General features: G+C 42.9%; 2 protein-coding genes and 1 long non-coding RNA gene across 9 annotated transcripts in view; 2 read left to right on the top strand and 1 right to left on the bottom strand.

Annotated features, from left to right (window-relative positions):
- MCF2L2 (MCF.2 cell line derived transforming sequence-like 2) overlaps positions 1–25,946 on the top strand; it is a 410,388-nt gene that overhangs the window by 222,150 nt on the left and 162,292 nt on the right. The window contains exon 15 of the mRNA XM_030216237.1: positions 2,553–2,641. Within this exon, the coding sequence (XP_030072097.1) occupies positions 2,553–2,641 (89 nt within the window). The remainder of the gene's footprint in view (positions 1–2,552; positions 2,642–25,946) is intronic.
- LOC115478709 lies at positions 9,001–24,397 on the top strand. The gene is made up of 3 exons (XR_003943565.1): positions 9,001–10,388; positions 21,124–21,126; positions 24,384–24,397. It is a non-coding gene; the product is annotated as an uncharacterized LOC115478709 (long non-coding RNA).
- Positions 12,695–25,946, bottom strand: part of B3GNT5 (UDP-GlcNAc:betaGal beta-1,3-N-acetylglucosaminyltransferase 5) — a 103,468-nt gene continuing 90,216 nt past the window's right edge. For all 7 annotated transcript variants that reach the window (XM_030216240.1, XM_030216242.1, XM_030216241.1 and 4 more), the window contains one exon: positions 12,695–15,966. In XM_030216240.1, the coding sequence (XP_030072100.1) occupies positions 14,578–15,714 (1,137 nt within the window). In that variant the 5' untranslated portion in view covers positions 15,715–15,966 and the 3' untranslated portion in view covers positions 12,695–14,577. The remainder of the gene's footprint in view (positions 15,967–25,946) is intronic.

The raw sequence follows: 25,946 nt of genomic DNA, 5'->3' as shown, positions 1-25,946 counted from the left end.
ACGTTTGAAAGAATGTTGCTGAGTGTGCCTGAACAATGGGATGCAGGAACCCAGGGAGAAAGAGTGTTCCTGAGCAAATTCTGTATAGTGGGGAAAAAATGTATTATGAATCACTGGATATTGGACACCCCCCCCCCCCCCCTCTTACTGGTACTGGCGGAATAAGATGCACCAATTGATGTTATGGGAAGCGAGAGGGGCGAGAGTGACACCAAAACGACAAGTGCGGTTTTTGACGGTGTGGGGACAATACATAAATATGATTTCACCGAAAGCAAGAAGCCAAGTGCTTAATGGATTGCCATGGGGAAATGGAGAAGATAGGTTGAGATAAGGTTGAGCCATGCAACAAGGGGGGGCTGGGGGGAGAGAAGGGGAGGAACATAAGATTTGGCCAGTAAGATTGAGACTAAGGTATGATGGCTGATAAAATCGTCGAAATATCAGAATGTTATGTTAAGGGAATGGGGGGGGGGGGGGGGGGGAAGAGGATTGTTGATAACTCAGTTCATGTTATTCCAATGTTGAAAGCATTATTATAGGAAATGATGTACAATTGGATTAAGTGTTGTATTATTTTGGAGTATACTCAATAAAAATGTTTTAAACTAATAGGATACAGTGATACCTTGGTTTTCGTCGATAATCCGTTCAAAAACAATCGGCGAAAACCGAGGCAATTATTTCCATATGAATCAATGTAAATCTAATTAATTCGTTCTAGACACTCCAAAATATATACCAAAAACACATTTTATAGAGAATAAATATAGTGTTTAATACTAAAAACAATAAGAAATTAATATAAAATGAATATGAAAGACTAATGGAGATGTCCTTAATCTCTGAAGAAGGCACATTCTCCCCTGTCTCTTCCTCCTCATCTGAAGCAACTTCATCATCTGCCGTCTGTGGCACTTCTAGGTGAAGGTCTTGCAGCTCTTCAGTGGTGAGTTCTTCACTGTGGTCATCCACCAAACTCTTCCACATCCTCACCGCTCACCTCCGAACCCATGGACTTCCCCAAATCAACAATTGACTGCACCACATGTGTAGGGTCATCAGTGGAAGGCTCAAACCCTTCAAAATCTCTCTCATGCACACATCCTGGCCATAATTTCTTCCAGGCAGAGTTCATCGTCCTGGATGTCACTCCCTGTCAAGCCTTATCTATGAGGCTAATGCAGTTGAGAATGTTGAAACATTGCTTTTGTGTACCGTTTCTTGAAATTTGAAATGACATTCTGGTCCAACAACGCCACACTGAGCAGGAGAACACGTGGGTCGCCCTTTGTTTTCGCAAAATTAGCAGCGAGTTCACATGAGCACGCTGACGAAATCCGAGACAAAATTTTCTCGTGAAAAAATTGACGAAAACCAAAACCGATGATAACCAAAGTCAACGAAAACCGAGGTATTACTGTATATTGTGGGCTATAAGAATAGAGTTAATGTAATGTAAATGTTTTGGCGCATTGCATCCAGTGTCAAAAATTCAGCGCAGATGTAGCGCCTAATGTTCAGTGCCATATATAAAATTCCCCCCGATGATGTCCTAGTCTGTTTTTACAGGATCACTCTTGGGGGGGGGGGGGGGGGGGGGTTGACATTGAGGTGATCATTGAGTTTAATTATCAAAATCTGTGAGGGTGGATGGAGCTCATGGTTAGAAAATTACTTGAAGGGACATAAGGCTGAAGGGTCAACTAGGGCACCTAATAATCTTTGCATATAATTCCCTCTAATGCTCAAAAGCACTGTCAAGAAATCTTTCATTTTGACATATTTAGGGAAGGAAAATATGCCCCCCCCCCCTCATAGTTGTATTATATATAAACACACATGTGCCTTTCTTTTCTTTTGAACTGTAACAAAGGTAGGCATAAGTCAATCAGAAGAGGACAGGAAGTGATTGACTTTCATCTTTGACATGGTCTATTTATCAGTAATGTACAACAAAAGACCAGAATTTGAATGAAGTACATAAGTGTGTATTGTAGAAAATAATTCATTTCCTGGGTTGGATGATCAATAGAGACCTACTTGTTGTAAAATCTTCCTTTAATGAAGAACTTGTTTTCAAAATGTTTGTGGGTAAAAAGTCAACTAGAGATTAAAAATACATAGTAACATAGTAGACGACAGCAGAAAAAGACCTGCATGGTCCATCCAGTCTGCCCAACAAGATAAACTCATATGTGTATACCTTACCTTGATTTGTACCTGCCTTTTTCAGGGCACAGACCGTACAAGTCTGCCCAGCAGTATTTCCCGCCTCCCATCACCGGCTCTGGCACAGACCATATAAGTCTGCCCACCACTATCTTCGCCTCCCAACCACCAACCTCTCTTCCCCCACCTGCTGGAGTATTTTATGAGCAGGTACATGGTTTGGTGTACCAAACTTATCTCATTTTTTCTTCAACATCTTACAAGCCTAGGTTATAAAATATAGAGCTATGAGTGTCACAGGTATTCACTTAGACTGTGCAAACAAAACCTATGCAAAAATTTTTAAGAATTGTTTTTTTTTTTTTTTTTTTTAAATTCAGATTGAAGTAATGCATGAAGCCAGCCAGGGAGGATCGAACCGAATTTTGGTGATGAGTGAAAGCGATGAGAATCTTTCTTCTAGGAGAAGGTAAGAACATACAGGATTTCAATTTCAGTTTTAGTACCATATTAAAACAGTATGCTTGCCTGTTTTGTACTTAGCCAGCTATAAGTCTCTAAACAACAACAAAAAATATAATCTCAATTTTATTATCAAAGATCATATTTGGTAGTTGGGCATAGATTATCAAATAAGGGAAAAATTCCTTTATTTGGCAGACTGACCCACTCAGTGCATCCCAAGAAGCACTTTACACAGGGGTCAGCCACTGCCATTTTCCAACTTGGTGGTGCAGAGGTACAACCTGTTGGGGAGGTTGGGGGGGGGGGGGGGGGGCTGGGGAGTGGGGTTAGTTGCTGCTGACCCCAAGAATTTTTTTTTAAGTCAGGGAGGGAGGGAGGGAGGGGGTACCACTAGACTAACTGCTTCTGTTCAAGAGGGAGACAAGTACATTTTTATTGCACAAAGAATGACATTAGATTTTCTATTTGAATTCATTTGTCCCTATGATTTAAACAGAGAGAATTGGATAACTCTTGATACATACTGGGGGCCCAATATGCCGTAGGGTTTAACCAGGCAGGAGAGGTTCTCATCTGGTTAAACCCCACTAACCTGGCCACCTGCTTAGGAGGAATCTAGGAAAGGGTGGTGGAAGCATGTAATGGCCTCCCGGTGGAGGCTGTTGAGAGGCGTACTGTGTCAGTTTAAGAAACCATGGGACAAGCATGTGGGATCCCTTAGGAAAAGAAGGAGTTAAGGGTTACAGAGGATGGGCCATTTGACCTTTATCTGCTGTCATATTTCTATTCAGTGGCACGTAAGGAAGTAGTTCTGCAGAATGTTGCCTGTGATCGCTGCAGAATTGTCTAGGTAATGCCAGGTCAGTCCAGGGCAAAGCTGGCAATTAATAGGTTAGCCATGATATTCAGTCCACTAACCAGTTAAGGGGTCCTTTTACTAAGGTGTGCTGAAAAATGGCCTGGGCTGGTGTATACACGTGTATTGGACATGCGCAGGTCCATTTTTCAGCGCACCTGCAAAAAAGGCCTTTTGGGGGGGGGGGGGCAAAAATGGACGTGCGGCAAAATGAAAATTGGTGCGCATCCATTTTGGGCCTGAGACCTTACTGCCACCCACTGATTTAGCAGTAAGGTTTCACACGTTAACTGGGCGGTAATCGTCAGCGCGCGTACAATGCCGATTACTGCCCGGTTAGCGCCACGTGCCGGAAAATAAAATATATTTTCCAGTGCACATAGTGGGCACATATAAAAAATGAAATTACCGTCCGGGCCACGTGGGAGCCTCAAAAAACCATGGGATTAATAGCAATTAAAACTGTAATCAAAATGCAGCCTATATAATTTATCAAAAGAAATGCATTAACATTTGAATTTCATTTATACCAAGATACACTAGGTAGCAGGTATTTTTCAGTGTGATTTCAGGCAAATGTATTCAAGAGGGGGGGAGTGTGTTTGTGTGTTAGGAAGGAGGATGTGGAGGACACAGGGAGCCTGGCAGGTCATTAACACTATTCATTGGTGATTGTGGCCATACTTACATGAGTCACAGGTCTCTCCCCCCCATGGCTTTCCTTTATTCTTTAGTAGAGTGAGGTGGTAGCCGTGCTAGTCCACTTTTAAAGGTAATCAATAGAATTAAAATAAAACAGAGAAAAGATGATACCTTTTTTTTATTGGACTAGCTATCCATTTTTTGATTAGCTTTCAAAGATGACCCTTCTTCTTCAGATCAGAAATAAGCAAATGTTGATAAATAACAATATATATAAGTGATTCTTTGGAGATGCCAGCCCTTCTAAAGTCCACCCACACCCATCATTAAGGTAAGCAGCAGGTGAATGACAAAGATTTACCCTAGGCAAATTTTGTATCACTAGCCCTGAGTATAAAAATGTGTGGCTTTTCAAAGAAATAGTTATACAAGGTGAAAAGACTTCCATCAAGATCTCCCACCCCGGTGGGACAGCACTTCACAGAACCAGGACACTGTATCAGTGATTTCACAGTGAGAATACTGAAAGGTAACTTTAAAACCATACAAGAACGCAAGACCTTTGAAGTCAGAATGATTGAATATTTTAACACCCAACAGAAAGGACTTAACAAGGACCTGGGGTTCCTAGCCCATTATAAACCATAAAACTGTATGTCTCTGTTGATCACCCTCCCCTCACCTACCCACACCCATCCTGTTAGAATATCAATGATATGCTTTGATGTCCCCATGCATACCTCCGACCCACCCCCATCCTCCCACCCTGTCAGACTATCATAATAATGCTTGAATGTTTTCACTTATATACACTGTCAGCTAGCACATTTGCTTATTTCCGATCTGACGAAGAAGGGCAACCTTCGAAAGCTAATCAAGAAATGTATTAAGTTATGTCCAATAAAAAAGGTTTCATCTTATTTTCTTTTCCATGTTTTATTTTGTTTGATTTCTATTGATAACATCAAGATCTCTGAATTCATTAAGGGGTCCTTTTACTAAGCTGCTGTAAAAGATGGCCTGTGCTAGCATCACTGCGTGTTTTTGATGCGTGCCGAGGCTCCCTTTTACCACAGCGGGTAAAAAGCTGTCTGTTGGAAAAGGAATGGCCATGCAGTAAGTGAGCATTTCAAGGGGGGGGGGCACTTACCACCACCCATCGAGGTGGCGTTAAGGGCTCCCGCGCTAACCTGATGGTAACAGGGCAGCGATTACAGCCCGGAAAGCACCGGCACTACATAAATAGAAATATTTTTGTTGCGCCAGAAATGGCGCACGCTGGGGGTGGGAACTATCGCTGGGCTCCCATGGTAGCCCAGAGGTAGTTCCGGATTGGGGCATGGCAAGCCTGTTCCTGCGCAGCCAACCCTTTAATAAAAGGGCCCCTTATAATTTGTACAACTGCATGTCGGAGTTTTGTGGCCTTTGGTAAATCCTATCTACTATAATAAAACGCAGCCTCAACGTTCCGAGGACACTGACGTCACTCACACACCGGTTCGTGGTTTCATGGTGGTGAAGCCACACAACATCTTCATGCCCCGCCCTCGCATCACACGTGATGACGTCGAGGGCGGAACACCAAAACAAATTAACGCATGGCGAGAAGTAGGGAAATTTACTCCTCCCCTTCCAACAAATCCCAGCCACCGCCGACATGCAGATGAACTCGGCCCCTTTCACCACATAGCCCCGCCCCTTACAACTTACCGCCCCGCCCACAGTAGCACACGCTTAACCTCACCAACCTCCCTCCCTCCCCCCGTCACCTCCCTTCCCCTTACGCGTGTCTCCCTGGTGGTCTAGAGGTACCTGTTCGGTCGGGCCAGGAAAGAAAGAGCCCCCTCTTTCCTCCCGTAGCGGTGGCTTCCTTGCTTCAACTCTTCCTTCAACTCTCGACGGCCATTTTGAAACGCCGAGAGCCGGACTCCCACACGATGCAAGCTACCACCACCGCTACGGGCAGGAAAGAGGGGGCTCTTTCTTTCCTGCCCCGACCGAACAGGTACCGTAAGGGGAGGGGAAGGGAGTCCCGTGCCCGCTAGCGCCCGTTTCATCGGCGCCAGAAACGGGCCATTTTTACTAGTTTTATATAAAAGATGACAAAATGAATTCAACAAAGATAATGGTGTCAATTTCAAACTGTTTATTTGTAAACATATTTTGCTAGCAGTTCTATTTTTAATATGGGGAGGGGGCTTGCAGGAGGCGGTATAAATACAAAACCTTTTATACAAAAAAAAAAATACAGCAATCAGTAGAAATGAGATCCAAGTCAAAACAGGAAAATACAAATTTCAGCCAAAACACTATGCGTCAAAAACAGATACAAGACAGTGACAAGAAGACACATGGCATTTTAACAGCCTAGAGCTGGTTAGTGATGTGTATTAAAACCTTGCGAAAATACCCCACAAACGCCTATAATAGTCAAAAGGTTTGTGATCAAGAAAGATTCTGGCTTTCTCTGGAGAATAAAGAGTGAATACCATCATAACTTTCAGGAGCAAAAGTACACAAACCTTTTCCATTTATTCAGAGGCACCAAATGAAACAAAACTTATAAACACATAAACCCATTACAAAAATACAAGCATGAAAGTTTTTCCCCCAGCAAATATAACACCAAAAAAATAAACAGACCTGCTGTAAACTTAACCATTACAAATGGTCAATTTGTTGGTATATTCATCCAACGGCAAGAAAGCTTGAATAGTGCAATAGATGAGGAAAGTCAGGTTAAAAAAACACCAGAGTAATCTAAATTGCTCATATATCAATTTGCATTTTCCTTGGCTTGATTGCTTTCTCATATACTCTTGTACCTAGGGTTCATCTGTTCCATTCTATTACAGTTTACTTGGCTTATGTTTGCAATTAATATAGTCATAACTGTAGGTTTTCCTTTTTAAATATCCTTCCCAGAGCGCTTGTTCATATGTAGTTTTTACATTTATTTGTGTAATGCTAACGTGGGATTCTAATAATGCCAGCATAGCGGCAAATTGACCTACTTGGATCCCCTAATGGTGAAAAAACAGCTATGAGAACCTAAATATTTCTGGAAAACATTATACAGTTATGAAGGCTACCCTCCACAGTCTTGACTACATTTTGCATTAATCTTCCACACAACATTTTCAAATTTTTTTAGAAAGGCTAGATAGATAGTTTTAACAATTATGTGCATGAACAGGAGAAGTAGGAAGAACAGTCCTTTGCACTATACGAAATGTCCCAAACACAGTGAAGGAGACAAACATGCAACAGATAAAATATCAAGGTGTGATACAAAACTTTTATTGGTAAATCAAGACATCACGAGTTGTGCTTCGGCTGCTAAAAACAAATACAATAAAAAACCATATTTAATAAACAAGCTAATAAGAAACATTAAAAAAAAATCATATCTGAAAAGTCAACAAGACAATTTTGCAGGGACCATTTCATATAATCAACTAATACCATAATGTGAGGGAGGGTATGAAAAAACAAGAGGGTACAAAGAGACTCTTTGCTTGCGTATAAACCAAATCACTTATTAAAAAACATATATAATAAAAAAAATATTAAGCACAAATGGTGCATCTGATCAGCAAAGACAAAATACTTATAAGAGAAAAAGAATACTTCTATTAGCATATCTTATTTTTAGTGAATGATATTTGCAACCCCATTTTTGTCCTTTATGATAATTATTTTTGCCCATGGTTTGATAATTATATGTCTTCCTGTTTTTGTTATATGATATCTGCACTACATTTGTCTTATCTCTTATCTCATATCAAACATATAAACGGCGAGTGACCGTACTCACTCGCAAATGCGCAGTAGAGACTTCCCTCTCTGCCCCGCCCCCGCTTCAATACGTGATGATGGGGGCGGGACAGAGAGGGAAGTCTCTACTGGCATGCTGCAGACGTCGGAGCCGCTCCCCCCTCCCCCGGAGTCGCCGCCGCCCCTCCATCTGGCCCGAGCACTGTGAACTTACATCACCACGCAGCAGCAAAGCTGCCGTCGGGCTTCCTTCTCTGCCTCTGTCCCGCCCTCGCCGACGTTACGTCACACGAGGGCGGGACACAGGCAGAGAAAGAAGCCCGCCCCGACGGCAGCTTTGCTGATGTGCCTGCTGCTGCGTGCTGATGTAAGTTTACAGTGCTGCTAGGGCCGGGTGGAGGGGCGGCGGCGACTCCGGGGGGGGGGGGGGCTCGGAACCCCCCCCCATTCCAAAAGTAGCCCGTTTTCACAGGCTCAACGGCTAGTATATATACATATAAAATTTCTTGTTTCTTTTAATGTATTCAAAGAAGTATTTTTTTTCTCTTATAGGCTTTTTTAAATATCTGTTGCTAATCAAATGCACCATTTGTGTTTAATAAGTGATTTGGTTTATACGCAAGCAAAGAGTCTTTTTATACCCTCTTGTTTTTTCATACCCTCCCTCACATTATGGTATTAGTTGATTATATGAAATGGTCCCTGCAAAATTGTCTTGTTGACTTTTTAGATATATTTTTTAACGTTTCTTATTAGCTTAATTTATTTTTTTTCTGTTTATTAAATGCAGCTTTGATTGTATTTATTTATATACTAGTAAAAAAAAAAGCCCCGTTTCTGATGCAAATGAAACGGGGGGCTAGCAAGGTTTTCTTCAGAGTGTGCATGTGGGAGTGTGTGTCCCTGCCCTCTGCCCTCTCTCCCTCCCCCTCCCCCCTTGGAGGCCAGTCCTTCAGTGTTAAGTTTCCTGCTGTTCTGTGTTACAGAGAGAGTGAGGGCATCTCTCTCCCCTCCCCCTCTGAGTCCTTCGCTGTTACAGAGAGAGGGATTTCGTGCTGTGCTGTTTTCCTTCACTCATGGGGAAACCGGATATCTCTGGCGCTTCACACTTCTGGCTGGAGGCTTCATAGAACGTTGGTCTTGCCTTTTATATATATAGATGTGCATTTCTACTTGCTTTTTACACTCCTGAAGGTCTAGCGGCCAAAACATGACTCGTGTTGAGTCTTGATTTACCAACCAATAAAAGTTTTATGTCGCAATTTGATATTTTATCTGTTGCATGTTAGTCGCCTACGCTGGGTTTGGGACATTAATAATGTGCATTCCAACACCGCTTCCCAAACATGTCTTGGGGATCTCCCAGATAGTTACATTTCCAGAACAGCTACTATAAATAAGCATCGAGTACATTTACGTATACTGAGTTTCCAGCGTATGCAACTTCATTTTGTATGTATTCACTGTGGATAAGAGTAAAACCTAATTGGCTGTAACGTTTCCAGGCTAGGTTTGGGAAAGCCTGCTCTGGCAACTAAAACAAATCTTTCATTTTTACTTCAAAGTTTTGGTTAACAGTGATCTAAGTAAGGGGCTGCGTAATTAAGGCTTTCCACTCCTCCCGTGTATATGGACGAAAAAAAAGTTTAGTAAATCAAACCCTAACTGTGAAGTTGTATAGGGTAGGGCTCTGCTTGGGGCACTAATTTTATTTTTGGGGGGATGCAATGCTGCTGCTTTGCTATCACTACAGGATGCCATGGGATGGAAAGAGTATGTGGTTTTAGCCTAGGTGAGCTTCTCAGGTGCTCTTAGCAGCTGAGACTCCTAGGAATACTGCACCATTACAGCATTTAGGAGTCTGCCAAAAGACACAACATTTCTTACAGTTTCATCAAAATAAACCTGAAGTGAGAAATGAAAAACTATATTTTCAGAAAGAGTTTGGAAGGCAGCCTTTCTGAATTCATTGTAGCTTATTTAGATTCCCTTTGAAAATGATGTCTCCACAGGAATGAGTTATAAAGCAGAACAACATGGTTCATACATGGCAGATCAATTCTTAAAAAAAAAAAAAAAGAACGCTAAAAAAGTCGTTAGTGCCAATCTAAGAAGCCTGTTTACAAAGAGCAAAAGGGAACACCCAGTAAAGGCAAAGGCTGTGCAGTAAGCACATTTGTCATTAGTGCAAATGCACTTAACAGCTGCTCAAGGTGCATGCTAATTACCATGCAGTCCACAGCCAATCCCACAATGACCAGTTAGTGCAGGATCGTTAGTACATGCTAAATGCTGCACTAACTACTTGGCGCATGAGGCCCTTTGACTAAGCTGCGGCAAAAAGTAGGTTTTCCTTGTGAGCTAAGGCCATTTTTGTCGCAGTCTTAAAAAATGGCCCATTTTCCATTTTTTTGTATTAATGGCCATGGGCTATAATGTTGCCACTAGCACATGGCTATAGCACGTGGCCATTATAGTAAGTTATCACGTGAGCACTTACTGCCACCTATTTTGTAGGCGCTAATCCTGCGCTAGCATGAATGTGCCACCAACTCACCCCCCCCCCCCCCCCCCCCAAAAAAGTTTTAGCACATGGATTAGTGCGTGTTTATTTGGCAGCTACCGCTGGACGCCTGATTGCGTCTCATGGCACGCCATTTGAAGCTATGTTAGGCGTTGGGCACACCTTAGCACCCGTGGGCCCCTTTTTCGAAGGCATGCTAGCGGTTTTAACACACGCTAAATATAAGCGTGCGCAAAACGCTAGAGATGCCCATCTATATCAAATGAATAGAGAGTAGAGTTATTATTTAGAGTAATGCCCGCTGCTGCAATGTGCGATCGTGTGGACACTGTCATCTGTGTTGTTAAGATACAGATAAGACCGCTCTAAAGTGCGAATATAGAATGTATTACAGTAGTGGTCACTAGACAGCATTAGTAAAAAGGAGGGGGAAGGCGAGTCGATGATTATAAAGATACACAGAAGCTAAGACTCACCAAGGGGTGATGTGAAATCAGCTGTGTAGGTGTATGAGACTCCTCCTCCACTAGCAGTGTCCACACGATCGCACATTGCAGCAGCAGGCATTACTCTACTCTCTATTCATTTGATATTTTGAGCATTATAAGTAGAGACCAGTCACCTTCGGTTTGACAGTATATATTTCTATAAGCACCTCTAACATTTAGCATGCAATAATCAGTAGCGTGCGCTAAAAACACTAGCGCACCTTCGTAACAGACCCCCCACAGCTTAGTAAAACGTCCTTAGTATACATTTTCTAGGTAAAATACTGCACGCTACAGCCAGACTAACCGCTTCCTATATATTTAAGAAATCCTTTAAATCAGCAGTATTTGATTCCTACAGGACCGTTAATATGCCAAATTTATTTTTCAAACTAACTAAAGATTATCTGGGTATTTGGCTCTTAGAACATGTTCCTGCAACAATGAAATGGTGTACATTAAACAGTGAAGGTCATGAGAGAGGTACCAAAATAAGCGAGTCTATGAAAAAAGAAAGAAAAAAAAAAAAGCTAAAAAGATCTGCTCATCTGATTCTTATCCACTGTGACCACACCAAATATATACAAGAGTTTGGGCAGCTGATGGAGAAAAAGAGACGTGCTATTTGCCATTATAACAACATAGCAAAAAAGAACAAAGCGGTTTACATATTAAATCCTAAACAAACCGTCATCTTGTAGATATGGCGTCAGAGCAGATGGGAAACAAGCTATTATCAAGAGTTAAGAAGAAAGAAATGAAAGGCATAAGTTCACTGGATGTTATCCAAGCTGTTAAGACATCAATTTTAAATCAATTCCAAGGGTGTTTGGGACAAATAAGTTATCAAAACGCTACCAGTATGGGCCCCCCCCCCCCTTCACATTCTACAATGCGCGTGCTAAAAATTAGCGTGCGCTAACCATGTAGACGCTCATAGGAATATTATGGGCATCTAGACGGTTAGCGTGCACTAATTCTTAGCGCACTCTAAAAATGCTGATGTACTATAGCCAGGGATGTAAACTTGTAATATCGTTTCAATTCAACTTTTTTTTTTTCGCCACAAAAGCCTTTAGTACTCAGGTAATCCTTTCCAATCAGCGGGGAAGATTCACTAAGCCACACTTTATCAATGCACATCAACAACTGATTTAAATATAGCTTACATTACAGCAACACAGTATCAATCCGGTCGTTGCGCCCCTCCCTCCACCAATCAGCTAACCTCATTTTCCCAGGCCCAGCCACTTTTGCTCCAGGCCCGCCCAGCCTCTTCTGCCTGCTCTCCCCGTCCGCGTGGTCTGCTCACTTTTACTGCCCTGAAGTGGCGTTCTCCCTCCAGCACCAGCGATTCCCATAGCCAGCCTTCTGCCAGCGCGTGTCGTCGGGGCCTCTTCTCAGGCACATCCCGCCTACTCTGCAACTTCTTGCGTCCCACCTTTGCGGAAAACAGGAAGTTGCAGAGTAGGCGGGGGACGCACCTGAGAAGAGGCTCAGATGATGCGCGCTGGCAGAAGGCTGGCTATGGGAATCGCCGGTGCAGGAGGGAGAACGGCGCTTCAGGTCAGTAAAAATAACCAGAACTGACCATGTACAGGGGGCTATCGCGGGGGGGGGGGGGGAGGGGTAGCGGGTGGAGAGGAAATGTGGCGGCGGCGGGCGGGGGGTGGGTGGTAGTGGGTGGAGAGGAAATGCGAGGCCTGTGCCCACCCAGTCCACCTCCAGGCCCATCTAAAAATTAAACTCTTCACTACGCTACTGGTCCCTAGTGACTGAAAACACAATATTGAAACACCACCCCCTACTGGCAGCAAAGCAGCTGGAGGGCTCCCACTCAGCTTAGCAGGAACAGTGATTCAAGCCACTCTTGCACTATTTAATTATTTTTTTTTTTAACACCTATTCATGAGAGGTTCTGAACTAATCTTGGGCCTAAATCTTGGCTTTTTGGAGGTAATTTTATCAAGTCATTTTTGCGTAAAAATATGTGCATCATGATAGCATTTCCTTTGCCGATAGGTGTGTTCAGGAGCAGAGTTTGCAAGTATGCGCATAGTTTATAAAATACATTAATTTACGCAGCAGAGTTGAATAACCTAAGCACAAACATTTACACTTATTCTTGAGCAGGTATAAATGTCCACAGCTGTAATGTAGGCATAATTTGTGCGGCTTATACTAGCATTTTATAAAGACGCAGGCACCCGTCTGTAACATAGCACCTAAGTGGGCACCCACATGCCCTTTTCAACCAGGTGCCCTGTTCCAAAATTATCCTCTAAGCATACAAATTATAAAATGGAAGGTCATCCCATTTTGCTTATGGCCTAAAATGTTGTAAGGAGGTATGCTCCACCACTAATTTTTTTCTGTCACCAAACCAGCCACATGCAAAGCAAAACTGACACCATTTTTTCCAGTTTACTTTTTGTACTGAAACAGTTTCTCTATGTGTGTGCGTGCATTCTTTATCTAACTTTCTCATTGCTATTTAGTTTTTGGGTTTTTTTAATGTTCAGATGTGTCATCTTCACAGTTAGGAAAATTCCTCCAAGGGTCCCACTACATACGTTATTTAAGAACGTGAAATAGCAGTCATACTCCCTCCGTTCTGGCCTTACCTACACCCAAGTTTCCCTTAATTTAGTTTTACATTTGGGTTACATTTCACAATCTTATCAAAATAAAAAAAAAACAAGAACTATTTTAAATGATTAGGAATATGGAAAATGTGCTTTTTTGAACAATCACAAAATTTCTATTTGTTGTAGAACAGAAAAAAAAAAAAGTTAAATGTACCATTCTGCTCAGTATCAGTCTGAATTATCCTGCTTAAAAGCAGGGTCTTGGTATCAAAGGTTTTATTTTATAGCATTAATCCTCGATAGCAAACTACTTCTTCAACGCATATCATTAAAAAATGTAGCAAACAGTACATTCCTTGAATTTTTTCTAATTTTGAATTAAATGATCTGGTTGATAACTCAAGATTACAAGCACTCAAAGACAGCTCTTAGTGATTTTAAATCCCCAAAGAGGCATGAATTTCCTGGGAATGTACAAGAATGCTCACATTTCCTTACATCCTGGTGCAGACAGAAATGGAACATATTGTGATATCGAGCAACACTCTTAAGAATTAGCTTGGTAGAATTTTTAACTCCTAATTCTTAGGTGGTGGCCTGGTTGGTGCCAAGAAATTCTAGCAGTGCCACTTTTGTACTAATGCTACTGTAAATATTTTAAGTTACACATCTGTGAAGCTAAATCTTTCCAAAGGAGATGAATAAAGGCAGCTTCTTTCAACAACTTTTATCAGGATGGACTGCAAGACATTTCCATTCCCCTCAACAGCGTTCTAGTGATGGTAGTGCAAAGTCTGGAAAACATTCAGGTCCAACGCTAACCAAGTTACGCACAGTAATATCGTGACACGTCAAATTACTTCTATCTATTCTCAAGTGCGGTTATGCTATTCATGTGTAGTTCTGTAGATGCATTTGGGACTTTAAACTCACTTGAAAACCAGTTCTTGCCCCCCCCCCCTCCCCCCAAGCAGTTTATGCAGTAGCTTTAGCTTTAAAGTGATAAGACGGGAGGATATATTTTGTTTTTGGCTCAGTGATTCCTTCTAAAGAGAAATTCAAGTATCAGGACCATGCAGCTGAACAGGAATAAGTATCCACGAAACGCAGGGGGCAAAGCAAGATTATATTTACCAATCTACAGTATATACCACCCCAAAACCCAGCAGACAATGAATTAATTTTATGATTGGTAGCTTCCTGCCAAAGATGATGAAGGTCTTCTACATGTCCATGCGAGGTCATCATTTTGCTATAAATGCAAGGATGGTATGGCGCTTTTCCTTCCCCAGAGAAAAACAGGTGATGCTGAGGCATAATTCCTATTTTATTGGCACAGAGCCCCATAAATACATCATCTATGTAAAAACTAGTGTTAAGTGTCTGTGAAGCTTCGTACACTCTCGCTGCCACGTCGCTAGAAACTACATATGCAGCCCCAGATGTGTAGTCAGGGTAAGAAGACCACTGGTACATTTGATATGGGACATAATACTTGCTATTTCTATTCCTGTTGGGAGGGGAACCTCGATGGACTCTTCCAATCCACAAATCTTTAACATTAGTTTTCTCCAAACTCTGCAAATATGAAACGAGGTTGGGTGTGTGGATAAAGATGTCATCGTCCGCTGACATGATGAACTTGGCATGGGGACAATAGGTATTCGCCCACTCGAACTGCAAAACTAACTTTAGAGTTAGATTGTGAAAGGTATCCAAAAAATCTTGCTGAATGAGATCGTTGTACTTCTGGTCTTCCCATTTAAGTTCTGCTTGCAGAATTTGTCTCTTCACAGGGTCTTTCTGCACTCCTAGAGCAAAAACAATTTTAATATTGGCATCATATTCTGAAAATATATACTTCTCGTTACCCCAAGTTTGCCGAATTGCATCACGCCTGTGTCTGCTTTCAGGTGACGACTTTACAAACAACAGCAGCAGAACATCTTGCGCTTGACATCTTTCCTTGTGGTTAATCAAGTATTTGTATTGCGGCATTCCGTATATTTTATTTCTGCTGATCGACAAGCTATTGTTCACAAAGCTGTAATTATTTATTAGGAATCTGTAGGAATAGGATTTCACATGGCTCACAATTTGGGTATCCTGCTGTCCCCACAAAAGCATGACAGACAGTATAAAGCAAGAAGCAAATATTTGCATAAATTGCCATTTTCTGATTCTCCGGACACCAAAAACCATTCTGAAAAGAATCCTTTTCACGTGTTGCACAAATTCAAGTTGGACAGTTTTGTGTAGGGAAAATGTGGATTTAATTCAAACTAGAGATGCCAACTAAAGAGCAGATGAATCACTTTTGTCAACATCGTTCTACACAGATGACAATCATGGACGACACTGGGACTGCAGGTTGAAACTCTTCCACATTGACATTTCATCCCTTTCAGCTACTGCACCCTGACACAGATTTCTTCAGGCAGGGACCCCAGAGATCTGTGGGATATGAAACAGAAAAACATTACTGATTTACCGACTTCCCAACAAAATCAAATTTGATATGTTAAACACTGGTGCTAATCTAAAATTTTGAAGGGAAAATATTTTTGTTACTTTCATTTATTCTTTTTCTTTTACTCTTGTGAGGTTTTTTTTTTTTGTTTGTTTTTTTTATTATTTGTATGATCTATTGAATCCACTGCTCTCATTTGAGATGCACAGGACACCATATGCCTACACAATTCATATCTTCATGAAGAGGGTGGGGCCCAAAGTTAGCAGGTTCTCTTCTTTGCTGTGATGAAAGGGGGGGGGGGGCAGAGAGAAACATGGGGAGTTGAACCTGCTGAGGGTAAAGAAGATCATGAGCAGCAAGGGTTTAAGGGGCCCTTTTACTAAGCTGCGTAGGCGCCTATCCTGCTTATAATCGAACGAGAAAAACGCCCAAGTTCCGACCTAAATCGGGAGATGGACGTTTATCTCACAAAACCGAATAAAGCGGTATAATCGAAAGCCGATTTTTGGACGTTTTCAACTGCACTCCGTCGTGGATGTGGGCGTGTCAGAGGTGTGGTGAAGGCGGAACTGGGGCGTGGTTATCTGCCGAACAAAGATGGGCGCATTTCACTGATAATGGGAAAAAAGTATGCGTTTTTAGCTAGAATTTAGGACACTTTTCCTGGACCCTGTTTTTTCACGAATAAGGCCCCCAAAAGTGCCCTAAATGACCAGATGACCACTGGAGGGAATCGGGGATGACCTCCCCTGACTCCCCCAGTGGTCACTAACCCCCTCCCACCACAAAAAAATGATGTTTCACAAATTTTTATTTTCACCCTCAAATGGCATACCCAGCTCCCTGGCAGCAGTATGCAGGTCACTGGAGGAGTTGTTAGGGGGTGCAGTGGACTTCAGGCAGGTGGACCCAGGCCCATCCCCCCTACCTGTTACAATTGTGCTGCTTAATGCTTATTAGTCGTCCAACCCCCCCCAAACCCACTGTACCCACATGTAGGTGCCCCCCTTCACCCCTTAGGGCTATAGTAATGGTGTAGACTTGTGGGCAGTGAGTTTTGAGGGGGATTTGGGGGGCTCAACACACAAGGGAAGGGTGCTATGCACCTGGGAGCTCTTTTACCTGTTTTGTTGGTTTTGTAAAAGTGCCCCCTAGGGTGCCCGGTTGATGTCCTGGCATGTGAGGGGGACCAGTACACTACGAATCCTGGCCCCTCCCACGAATAAATGTCTTGGATGTATTCGTTTTTGAGCTGGGCGCTTTCATTTTCCATTATCGCTGAAAAACAAAAACGCCCAGCTCACACATTGTTGAATAAAACATGGGCGACTATTTTTTGCGAAAATACGGTTCGGTCCGCCCCTTCACGGACCCGTTCTTGGAGATAAACGCCCATGGAGATAGACGTTTTCGTTCGATTATGCCCCTCTATGCGCACCAAACGCACGCCAAATTGGAGTTACCGCCCGTTACCGCATGGCCCTTGCGGTAATTTCAATTTTGGCACGCGTTTGAACATTTTTTTTTTTATTTTCTGGTGCGCATAACGGCTGCACGCCAAGTAGCATTTGACGCACATAGGTCATTACTGCCCAGATTCTTTACCGCTAGGTCAGTGGCTGGCGGTAAAGTGTCAGACCCAAAATAGACACGCAGCAATTTTGATTTTGCCACACGTCCATTTTCGGGGGGGGGGGGGGGGGGGGGGAAAGAGAGGCCTTTTTTTTTTTTTTTACAGGTGTGCTAAAATATGGATCGGCGCTCACCTAAAACCCACGCCTACACTACCGCAAGCCATTTTTCAGCGGGACTTTGTAAAAGGACCCCTAAGTCAGGTTGGAGAAAAAGAGTGTGCCAGGGTGAAGTCCAAGGGGAGAGAAGAAAGGAGAAGGGGTTTCAGACCTGAGGTAGAAAGAAGCCAAGCTGTCTGATGGGGCAATTCCCAGATTTAAACCAGCAACCGGCTACCCTATGGGCCAGATGCACAAAACCTAACGAGCCCACAACTTGCGTTTTAAACTGGTTCCAGCCAGTTTAAAACGCAAGTAGTTTACCCGGGGCATGCACTAAGGGCATTTTCCCTGTCACAGTAGCAGGCAACGAAAACGGAATGCAAATGATTCAAAAGCTATTATAATGAGATGCACTACCGTTTTTCCAATTCCCTTACCGTAGGAACCCTAACAGGAGGTCTGCACCTCTCGTTAGGGCTCCTGTGAGGGAATCGGAAAGGAAAAGGGCCCCCCAAAAAAGGTAAAAAAGAAAAAAAAAAAAGCAGGGAGCGCATGTGAGGGGCGTCCTTTAAGGACGTACTCTCCCTGTGCTTGTGAGAGACGTTTATTTTTTCACAGTTTTTTTGCTCTGCCGGCGCTCATGTTTTTTTCCCCCTTCTATTTTGTCTTCGCCGCGCCACTTACCCCTCCACAGCAAAATGTTTCTATTTTCCTGGTTGCCGGAGAATCGGGACGTCCCTTTAGATTAGGCTCCTCTTCCTGGTCTCTTCAGCCAATCAGAGCGCGTTTCGCTGACAACAGCCAGCTAAGCCCGCTTTGATTGGCTGAAGAGACCAGGAAGAGGAGCCTAATCAAAAGGGACGTCCCGATTCTCCGACTCAGGTACCGAAGGAATAGAGAATGCAAGTGAGCTACAACGAGTAGCTCATTTGCATTCCCTATCGTTGATGCATTCCCGTTCCCTACCGATTCGCTATGGAATCCGTAGGGAATGGGAATTACCGACGTCTTTAGTGCATCTTGCTCTATGTCTTTTATCCAGTACTGTTCATATCTATGTCCTGAACCTGCTCATTGTGGTTAGGGTTCGGCCACCTCATGCTGTTTACCTCTTGACTTTGCAGAATCTAGTTCAATTATATTGCCAGTGTTAGTGTTGTAACCATGACTGCTCTGTGCTGGTTATTCCAAAATTCTTGCATTTTTAGCTGTAACTGTCATGCATAGAAGGTGCTTAAATGGGTCAATCAAGGTCTGAAGTAGTTGCTAGCCTTATACAAATGCAAAGTAGCTTTAATAGGTTTCCTTTCTGTGGCTCAGTTATTGTTTCAGGTTCTGAATGCCTAGTCTTTTATGTGTTTTGTTTCTTCCCTTTAGCTCAAACTAGCCAGAACAGAAAAAGCTGAAACCCTAAATTTAATAATTCATGCCCGCTTCTCTTCCACTCCTACTACTACTACTATTTAGTATTTCTATAGCGCTACAAGGCGTACGCAGCGCTGCACAAACATAGAAGAAAGACAGTCCCTGCTCAAAGAGCTTACAATCTAGTAGACAAAAAATAAAGCAAACAAATCAATGTGTAGAGGAACGAGGAGAGGAGGGTAGGTGGAGGCGAGTGGTTACCAGTGGTTACGAGTCAAAAGCAATGTCAAAGAGGTGGGCTTTCAGTCTAGATTTAAAGGTGGCCAAGGATGGGGCAAGACGTAGGGGCTCAGGAAGTTTATTCCAGGCGTAGGGTGCAGCGAGACAGAAGGCGCAAAGTCTGGAGTTGGCAGTAGTGGAGAAGGGAACAGATAAGAAGGATTTATCCATGGAGCGGAGTGCACGGGAAGGGGTGTAGGGAAGGACGAGTGTGGAGAGATACTGGGGAGCAGCAGAGTGAGTACATTTATAGGTTAGTAGAAGAAGTTTGAACAGGATGCGAAAACGGATAGGGAGCCAGTGAAGGGTCTTGAGGAGAGGGGTAGTATGAGTAAAGCGACCCTGGCGGAAGACGAGACGGGCAGCAGAGTTTTGAACTGACTGGAGGGGGGAGAGGTGACTAAGTGGGAGGCCAGCAAGAAGCAGACTGCAGTAGTCTAAACGAGAGGTGACAAGGGTGTGGATGAGGGTTTTGGTAGAGTGTTCACATACTCTCAAATGTATCTGGAACGAAGATCAAAACTTTTAGTGGCCAAAAAAAAACCCAAAAAAAAAAACCATACAATAGGGGAAATACTGAATTTTGAACACTACCAACATTTAGAAAAATAGATTTTTCTTCCCCACAACTGACATATTAAATTATTCATTTATACATGAGCGATTCAATACAGACCAATATTTCAAATCGAGAATGTACAACTGTTGCTCATATACGTTCACAAGTAAAGTTTGCATATTTTTCTGCAGTCGTGTGTTGTGTTAGCAAGAGTTTTGACGAATAGATATTTTGCTGAATTGGTATGTGGGCCACACCTCAAAGGTAGACAGATGCAGTTCCCTTAAAGCTGGTTAACTCAAGATAAATCGAGAACCAGCCTTAAAATTGCTGTAAGGCTACTGATTTTTCTCTTTTACCACAAGCTGGAAATTTCTGATATGTCCATCATAGTCCTTTTTCAGAAAGGGAACCATGTGCATGGCGCATTCCACCCACTGCTATACCCAGCGCATAACGCTGAACGATAAACCCTTTAACTTTTAACCTACGTATGCAAACTTTTCTAAGGACTAGTTGTCCCTGGGGCCTGGGAAGTGAACGCGGAGAAAAATACAAAACAAGTCGAACTTAGGGCTTCCTTTACAAAGCCATACTAGTGATTCCTCCGAGGCAATTGAGAGGAAGCTCATTCAATTCCTGTGGGCTTCCTCTCAATTGCCGAACAAGTAGCGCTATCGCAGCTTTGTAAAAGAAGCCCTTACAGTTCTGTGTTATAATGATAACGACTTCATTCTCAGTTGAAAAAAATATTCTGGCTAAATTTTTCAGATATACGTAGTGTAAGAAAAATTATTATTTTGATCCACATCACACTGGGAGAATTTTCTACTTGATTAATTAATGTTGTCACTTAATTATCATAATACACCCCGTTTTCCTTCTTAAACATGGGAACAAACTGAGGCAGAGGAAGCCTAATGTAACCAGGCCATGTGAGGTGGGACTTCTTACTTTACCTCCAATCCTGCCAGCTAGGAAGGCAAGCTAAATCCCAAATACACTGCTTTGTCTTGTCTTAGTGGAGGAGTAGCCTAGTGGTTAGTGCAACGGACTTTGATCCTGGGGAACTGGGTTTGATTCCCACTGCAGCTCCTTGTGAATCTGGGCAAGTCACTTAACCCTCCATTGCCCCTGGTACAGAATAAGTACCTGAATATATGTAAACCGCTTTGAATGTAGCTGCAAAAAACCTCAGAAAGGCGGTACATCAAGTCCCTTTCCCCTTCCCCTTATCTGCAGTCAGTTGAGAAATGATGGCAAGCAAAGTACTAAGCAAGGGATGGAGTAAAAAAAAAAAAAAAGTATATTATAACCACCACACAGTGACATTTTTAGCCTACTTTCTGAAAGCAAGATAGCTGATAAGATCTCCAATAACTTCTGTGTATAGTGCCTATTCACATCCAACAGACAGGACATGGAGGAGTGGTCTACTGGTTAGAGCACATCCCACTGTTGCTCCTTGTGATCTTCAGCTTGGAGAAAAGACAGCTGAGGGGAGATATGCTAGAGGTCGTTAAAATAATGAGTAGAGTGGAACAGGTAGATGTGAATCGCTTGTTTACTCTTTCCAAAAATACTATGACTAGGGGGGCACGCAATGAAGCTAGAAAGTAGTAAATTTAAAATGAATCGGAGAAAATATTTCTTCACTTAACATGTAATTAAACGCTGGAATCTGTTGCCAGAGAACGTAGTAAAAGTGGTTAGCTTAGTGGGGTTTAAAAATGGTTTGGATGGTTTCCTAAAGGAAAAGTCCATAGACCATTATTAAAATTGACTTGGGAAAAATCCACTGCTTATTTCTAGGATAAGCAGCATAAAATGTTTTGTACTTTTTTGGGATCTTGCCAGGTATTTGTGACCTGGATTAGCCACTGTTGGAAAAGGATGCTGGGCTTGATGGACCTTCGGTCTGTCCCAGTATGGCAATATTTATGTACTTATAACCCTCCATTGCCTCAGGTACAAACTTAGATTGTGAGCCCTCCAGGGACTGGGAAATACCCAATGTACCTGAATGTAACTCACATTGAGCTACTACTGAAAATCCAAATGAATAAATAAATAGCAATTAGTAATGAAGAGGAGAGTTTCTTTTTTTTTTTTTTTTGGGGGGGGGGGGGGGGGGGCTGAGGTTAATCTACTGACATCCCATGACGGTTTCATTACTTCTGCATGGAGTTTGTTGCATAATTTCCTCTTTGTCCCAACCCCTGTCTGTATAGGTCAAATTCAGCAGAAATTGATGCCACAGATATGTCTGTAAGAGGAGCTTCCTTCTCTACAAATACAAGAGTTTACTTTGCAGCAAGCAATATTCAAGTTATTTTTTTCAATAAAGGCCCCACAGTTGAAAAGCTTTATAACGTTAAGAAATCAGAATCCACCCCAACTGATTCATAAAGCCGTCTATCCAACATAATGCTCTGCAGATCTCAGGCTTCACTGCTTTTTTTTTTTTTTTTGTTACACTTGTACCCTGCGCTTTCCCACTCATGGCAGGCTCAATGCAGCTTACATGGGGCAATGGAGGGTTAAGTGACTTGCCCAGAGTCACAAGGAGCTGCAGTGGGAATCGAACCCAGTTCCCCAGGACCAAAGTCCACCACCCTAACCACTAGGCCACTCCTCCACTGTTGCTACTATTTGAGATTCTACATGGAATGTTGCTATTCCACTAGCAACATTCCATGTAGAAGTCGGCCCTTGCAGATCACCAATGTGGCCGCGCAGGCTTCTGCTTCTGTGAGTCTGACGTCCTACACATACGTGCAGGACGTCAGACTCACAGAAACAGAAGCCTGCGCAGCCTTCTACATGGAATGTTGCTAGTGGAATAGCAACGTTCCATGTAGAATCTCCAACAGTAGCAACATTCCATGTAGAATCTCCAATAGTATCTATTTTATTTTTGTTACATTTGTACCCCGCGCTTTCCCACTCATGGCAGGCTCAATGCGGCTTACATGGGTCAATGGAGGGTGAAGTGACTTGCCCAGAGTCACAAGGAGCTGCCTGTGCCTGAAGTGGGAATCAAACTCAGTTCCTCAGGACCAAAGTCCACCACCCTAACCACTAGGCCACTCCTCCACTGTTGCTACTATTTGAGATTCTACATGGAATGTTGCTATTCCACTAGAAGTCGGCCCTTGCAGATCACCAATGTGGCCGCGCAGGCTTCTGCTTCTGTACGTGCAGGACGTCAGACTCACAGAAACAGAAGCCTGCGCAGCCTTCTACATGGAATGTTGCTAGTGGAATAGCAACATTCCATGTAGAATCTCCAATAGTATCTATTTTATTTTTGTTACATTTGTACCCTGCGCTTTCCCACTCATGGCAGGCTCAATGCGGCTTACATGGGGCAATGGAGGGTTAAGTGACTTGCCCAGAGTCACAAGGAGCTGCCTGTGCCTGAAGTGGGAATCGAACTCAGTTTCTCAGTTCCCCAGGACCAAAGTCCACCACCCTAACCACTAGGCCACTCCTCCACTCCACTTTTCTCTGATCTCATGCATTAAAAGCCACTAGAACAGTAACAAAACAAAGCTACCACCTCAGTGGCAACAGCACTTATCTGTACTCAGTGGCAAAGGGAAAAAAAAAAACAGTATTTATTTGTCCATACCCCACCCTTTTCCAGCTCATGTCAAATGCCTCAGTGCCTCTCTTTCAGAAACCCAAGGAACATTATATCCTTTGCTAACCAAACATAGATTAAGCTAGAAACCAGCATCCTATCACAGGGCTCAGATTTCCAATTGGAAATAAGTTCAGAGCACTGGAGGGGATCCATGGTAAAATGCACTAATGGTATGAATTTCACACCAAATGTGTATTTGCAAAAGCTGAAGTTTTTTCGGCCTTCCTGTAATGAAAGCAATAATTAATCAGTTCATCATTTATTAATCCTCTAATTCAGTTTCATGAAAATCTTAGGCACAATTATTGAACTTGCCAGAATCCTCACACTGGTTACTTTCGAGCAGGAGCAGGGGGAAAACATATCAGCGCTTTCATATCAAAATTTGTTTTGCCCTAGGAGGCTGGCTCCTAATATTCATCTTGTGAAGATAACTGATATGGGAAAAATTTAAAACAAAAATTCTACATATCAGGCTGCTCAGGAACGTACTCAGGTTCAGAGGAGGGGGAAGCAGAAGAGACCTGCTTTTTGCCCCCAGTGCTGGTGGAATTACAGACCAAATTAACCAAGGGTCACCCTAGGTGACCCTTCAACATTATCCCCCCCCCCCCCCACAATTACTTTCAATCGCATAGGGCCCTCCCTTTATTATTTAGATAATTAAACTTAACAATCATGATCTTTGCAATGTGTCTCCTCCCACAACAATTCAATAAAAATGAATAGTAGATATCAAACTTTTAATATTAAACTTTGCTTTGTATGTATGTATGTAAGGCTTTGATTGCAGCTACTTTTACCACCCCTCAGAAGCTACTTCTCTGGGAGGTCCTTTAACTAAGGTGCGCCGAAAAATGGCTTGCGCTGGGTGTAGACGCGTGTATTGGATGTGCGCAGGTCCATTTTTAGCGCACCTGCAAAATAGGCCTCTTTTTTTTTTTAACCGAAAATGGACATGCAGCAAAATAAAAATTGGCACACGTCCATTTTGGGCCCGAGACCTTACCACCACCCATTCACTTAGTGGTAAGGTCTCTCGCATTAACCGGGTGGTAACTGTCAGCTCACGTATCTCCGTTAATGGCTCTCACATCCTCTCTGTCTCCTCGGCTCGTAACCTTGGAGTCATCTTTGATTCCTCTCTCTCCTTCTCTGCCCATATTCAACAGATCGCCAAAACCTGTCGCTTCTTTATCTACAATATTAGCAAAATTCGCCCCTTCCTTTCTGAATATGCTGCCAGAACCCTTATCCACAACCTTGTCACCTCTCACTTAGACTATTGCAATTTACTTCTCACTGGTCTTCCGCTCAGCCATCTCTCTCCTCTCCAATCTGTCCAAAATTCTGCAGCACGACTTGTTTTCTGCCAGAGTCACTTCACTGGCTCCCTGTCCGCTTCCGCATTCAGTTTAAACTTCTTGTACTGACCTTTAAATGCATCCACTCTGCAGCCCCCCATTACCTCTCCGCTCTCATCTCTCCCTACATTCCTCCCCGTGAACTCCGTTCGCTTGACAAATCTCTTTTGTCGTCCTCCTTCTCCTCCACTGCTAACTCCAGGCTTCGCTCCTTTTCTCTCACTGCACCTTATGCCTGGAATAGACTTCCTGGACCTATACGTCTAGCTCCATCTCTACCTGTTTTCAAATCTATGCTGAAAACCCACCTTTTCACTGCTGCTTTTAGCTCCTAGCTACAATTGCCCTCCCCTTGTCCCTTCCTCCCTTCTCACCCATTACTATCTTGTTTGTCTGTATTACTTAGATTGTAAGCTCTTTGGAGCAGGGACTGTCTCTTTGTATCAGGTGTTCAGCGCTGTGTGCGTCTGGTAGCGCTATACAAATGCTAATAATAATAATAATGCCGAATACCACCCGGTCAGCGCCACACTCTGGAAAATGAAATATGTATTGGACGCGCGTAAAAAATAAAATCACCGCCCAGGCCATGCTGTAGCCAGGCGGTAGTTCCGAACTGCTGCGCCTAGGCGCCTACGCGGCCTAGTAAAAGGGCCCCCCAGGTGCCCACATAGTCTTGTTTGATGGTTAAGTCGGACCTGAAATTAACACACACTTGCTTTTTGGTCTGCAACCTTCCACCATCAACTATAAACATTTAGGTGGTTTTGGGCTCCATTATGTCATTATCAAAAAAAGGATCCACTGTTGCTTTGATCCCACCATCCTCTTCTACTTCTGGGCTGCATTCCCCTACACTGCCTACCCAATATACAGAATTAAGTATCATCACCTGACAGAAAACGCATTAGTGAACCATTCATTGGCTACCATTATAAGTCAGTATGTCAATGTTTTCCAGTCGTTCAAAAATTGTGGGTTGTTAGTCTAATAAAGGTAAAGTGTATTGTTT

This window comes from Microcaecilia unicolor, chromosome 10 (assembly GCF_901765095.1).
Source record: "Microcaecilia unicolor chromosome 10, aMicUni1.1, whole genome shotgun sequence".
NCBI classification, from domain to species: domain Eukaryota; kingdom Metazoa; phylum Chordata; class Amphibia; order Gymnophiona; family Siphonopidae; genus Microcaecilia; species Microcaecilia unicolor.
The sequence above is the reverse complement of the archived record's forward strand: the minus strand, read 5'-3'. Positions and strand labels throughout refer to the sequence as shown.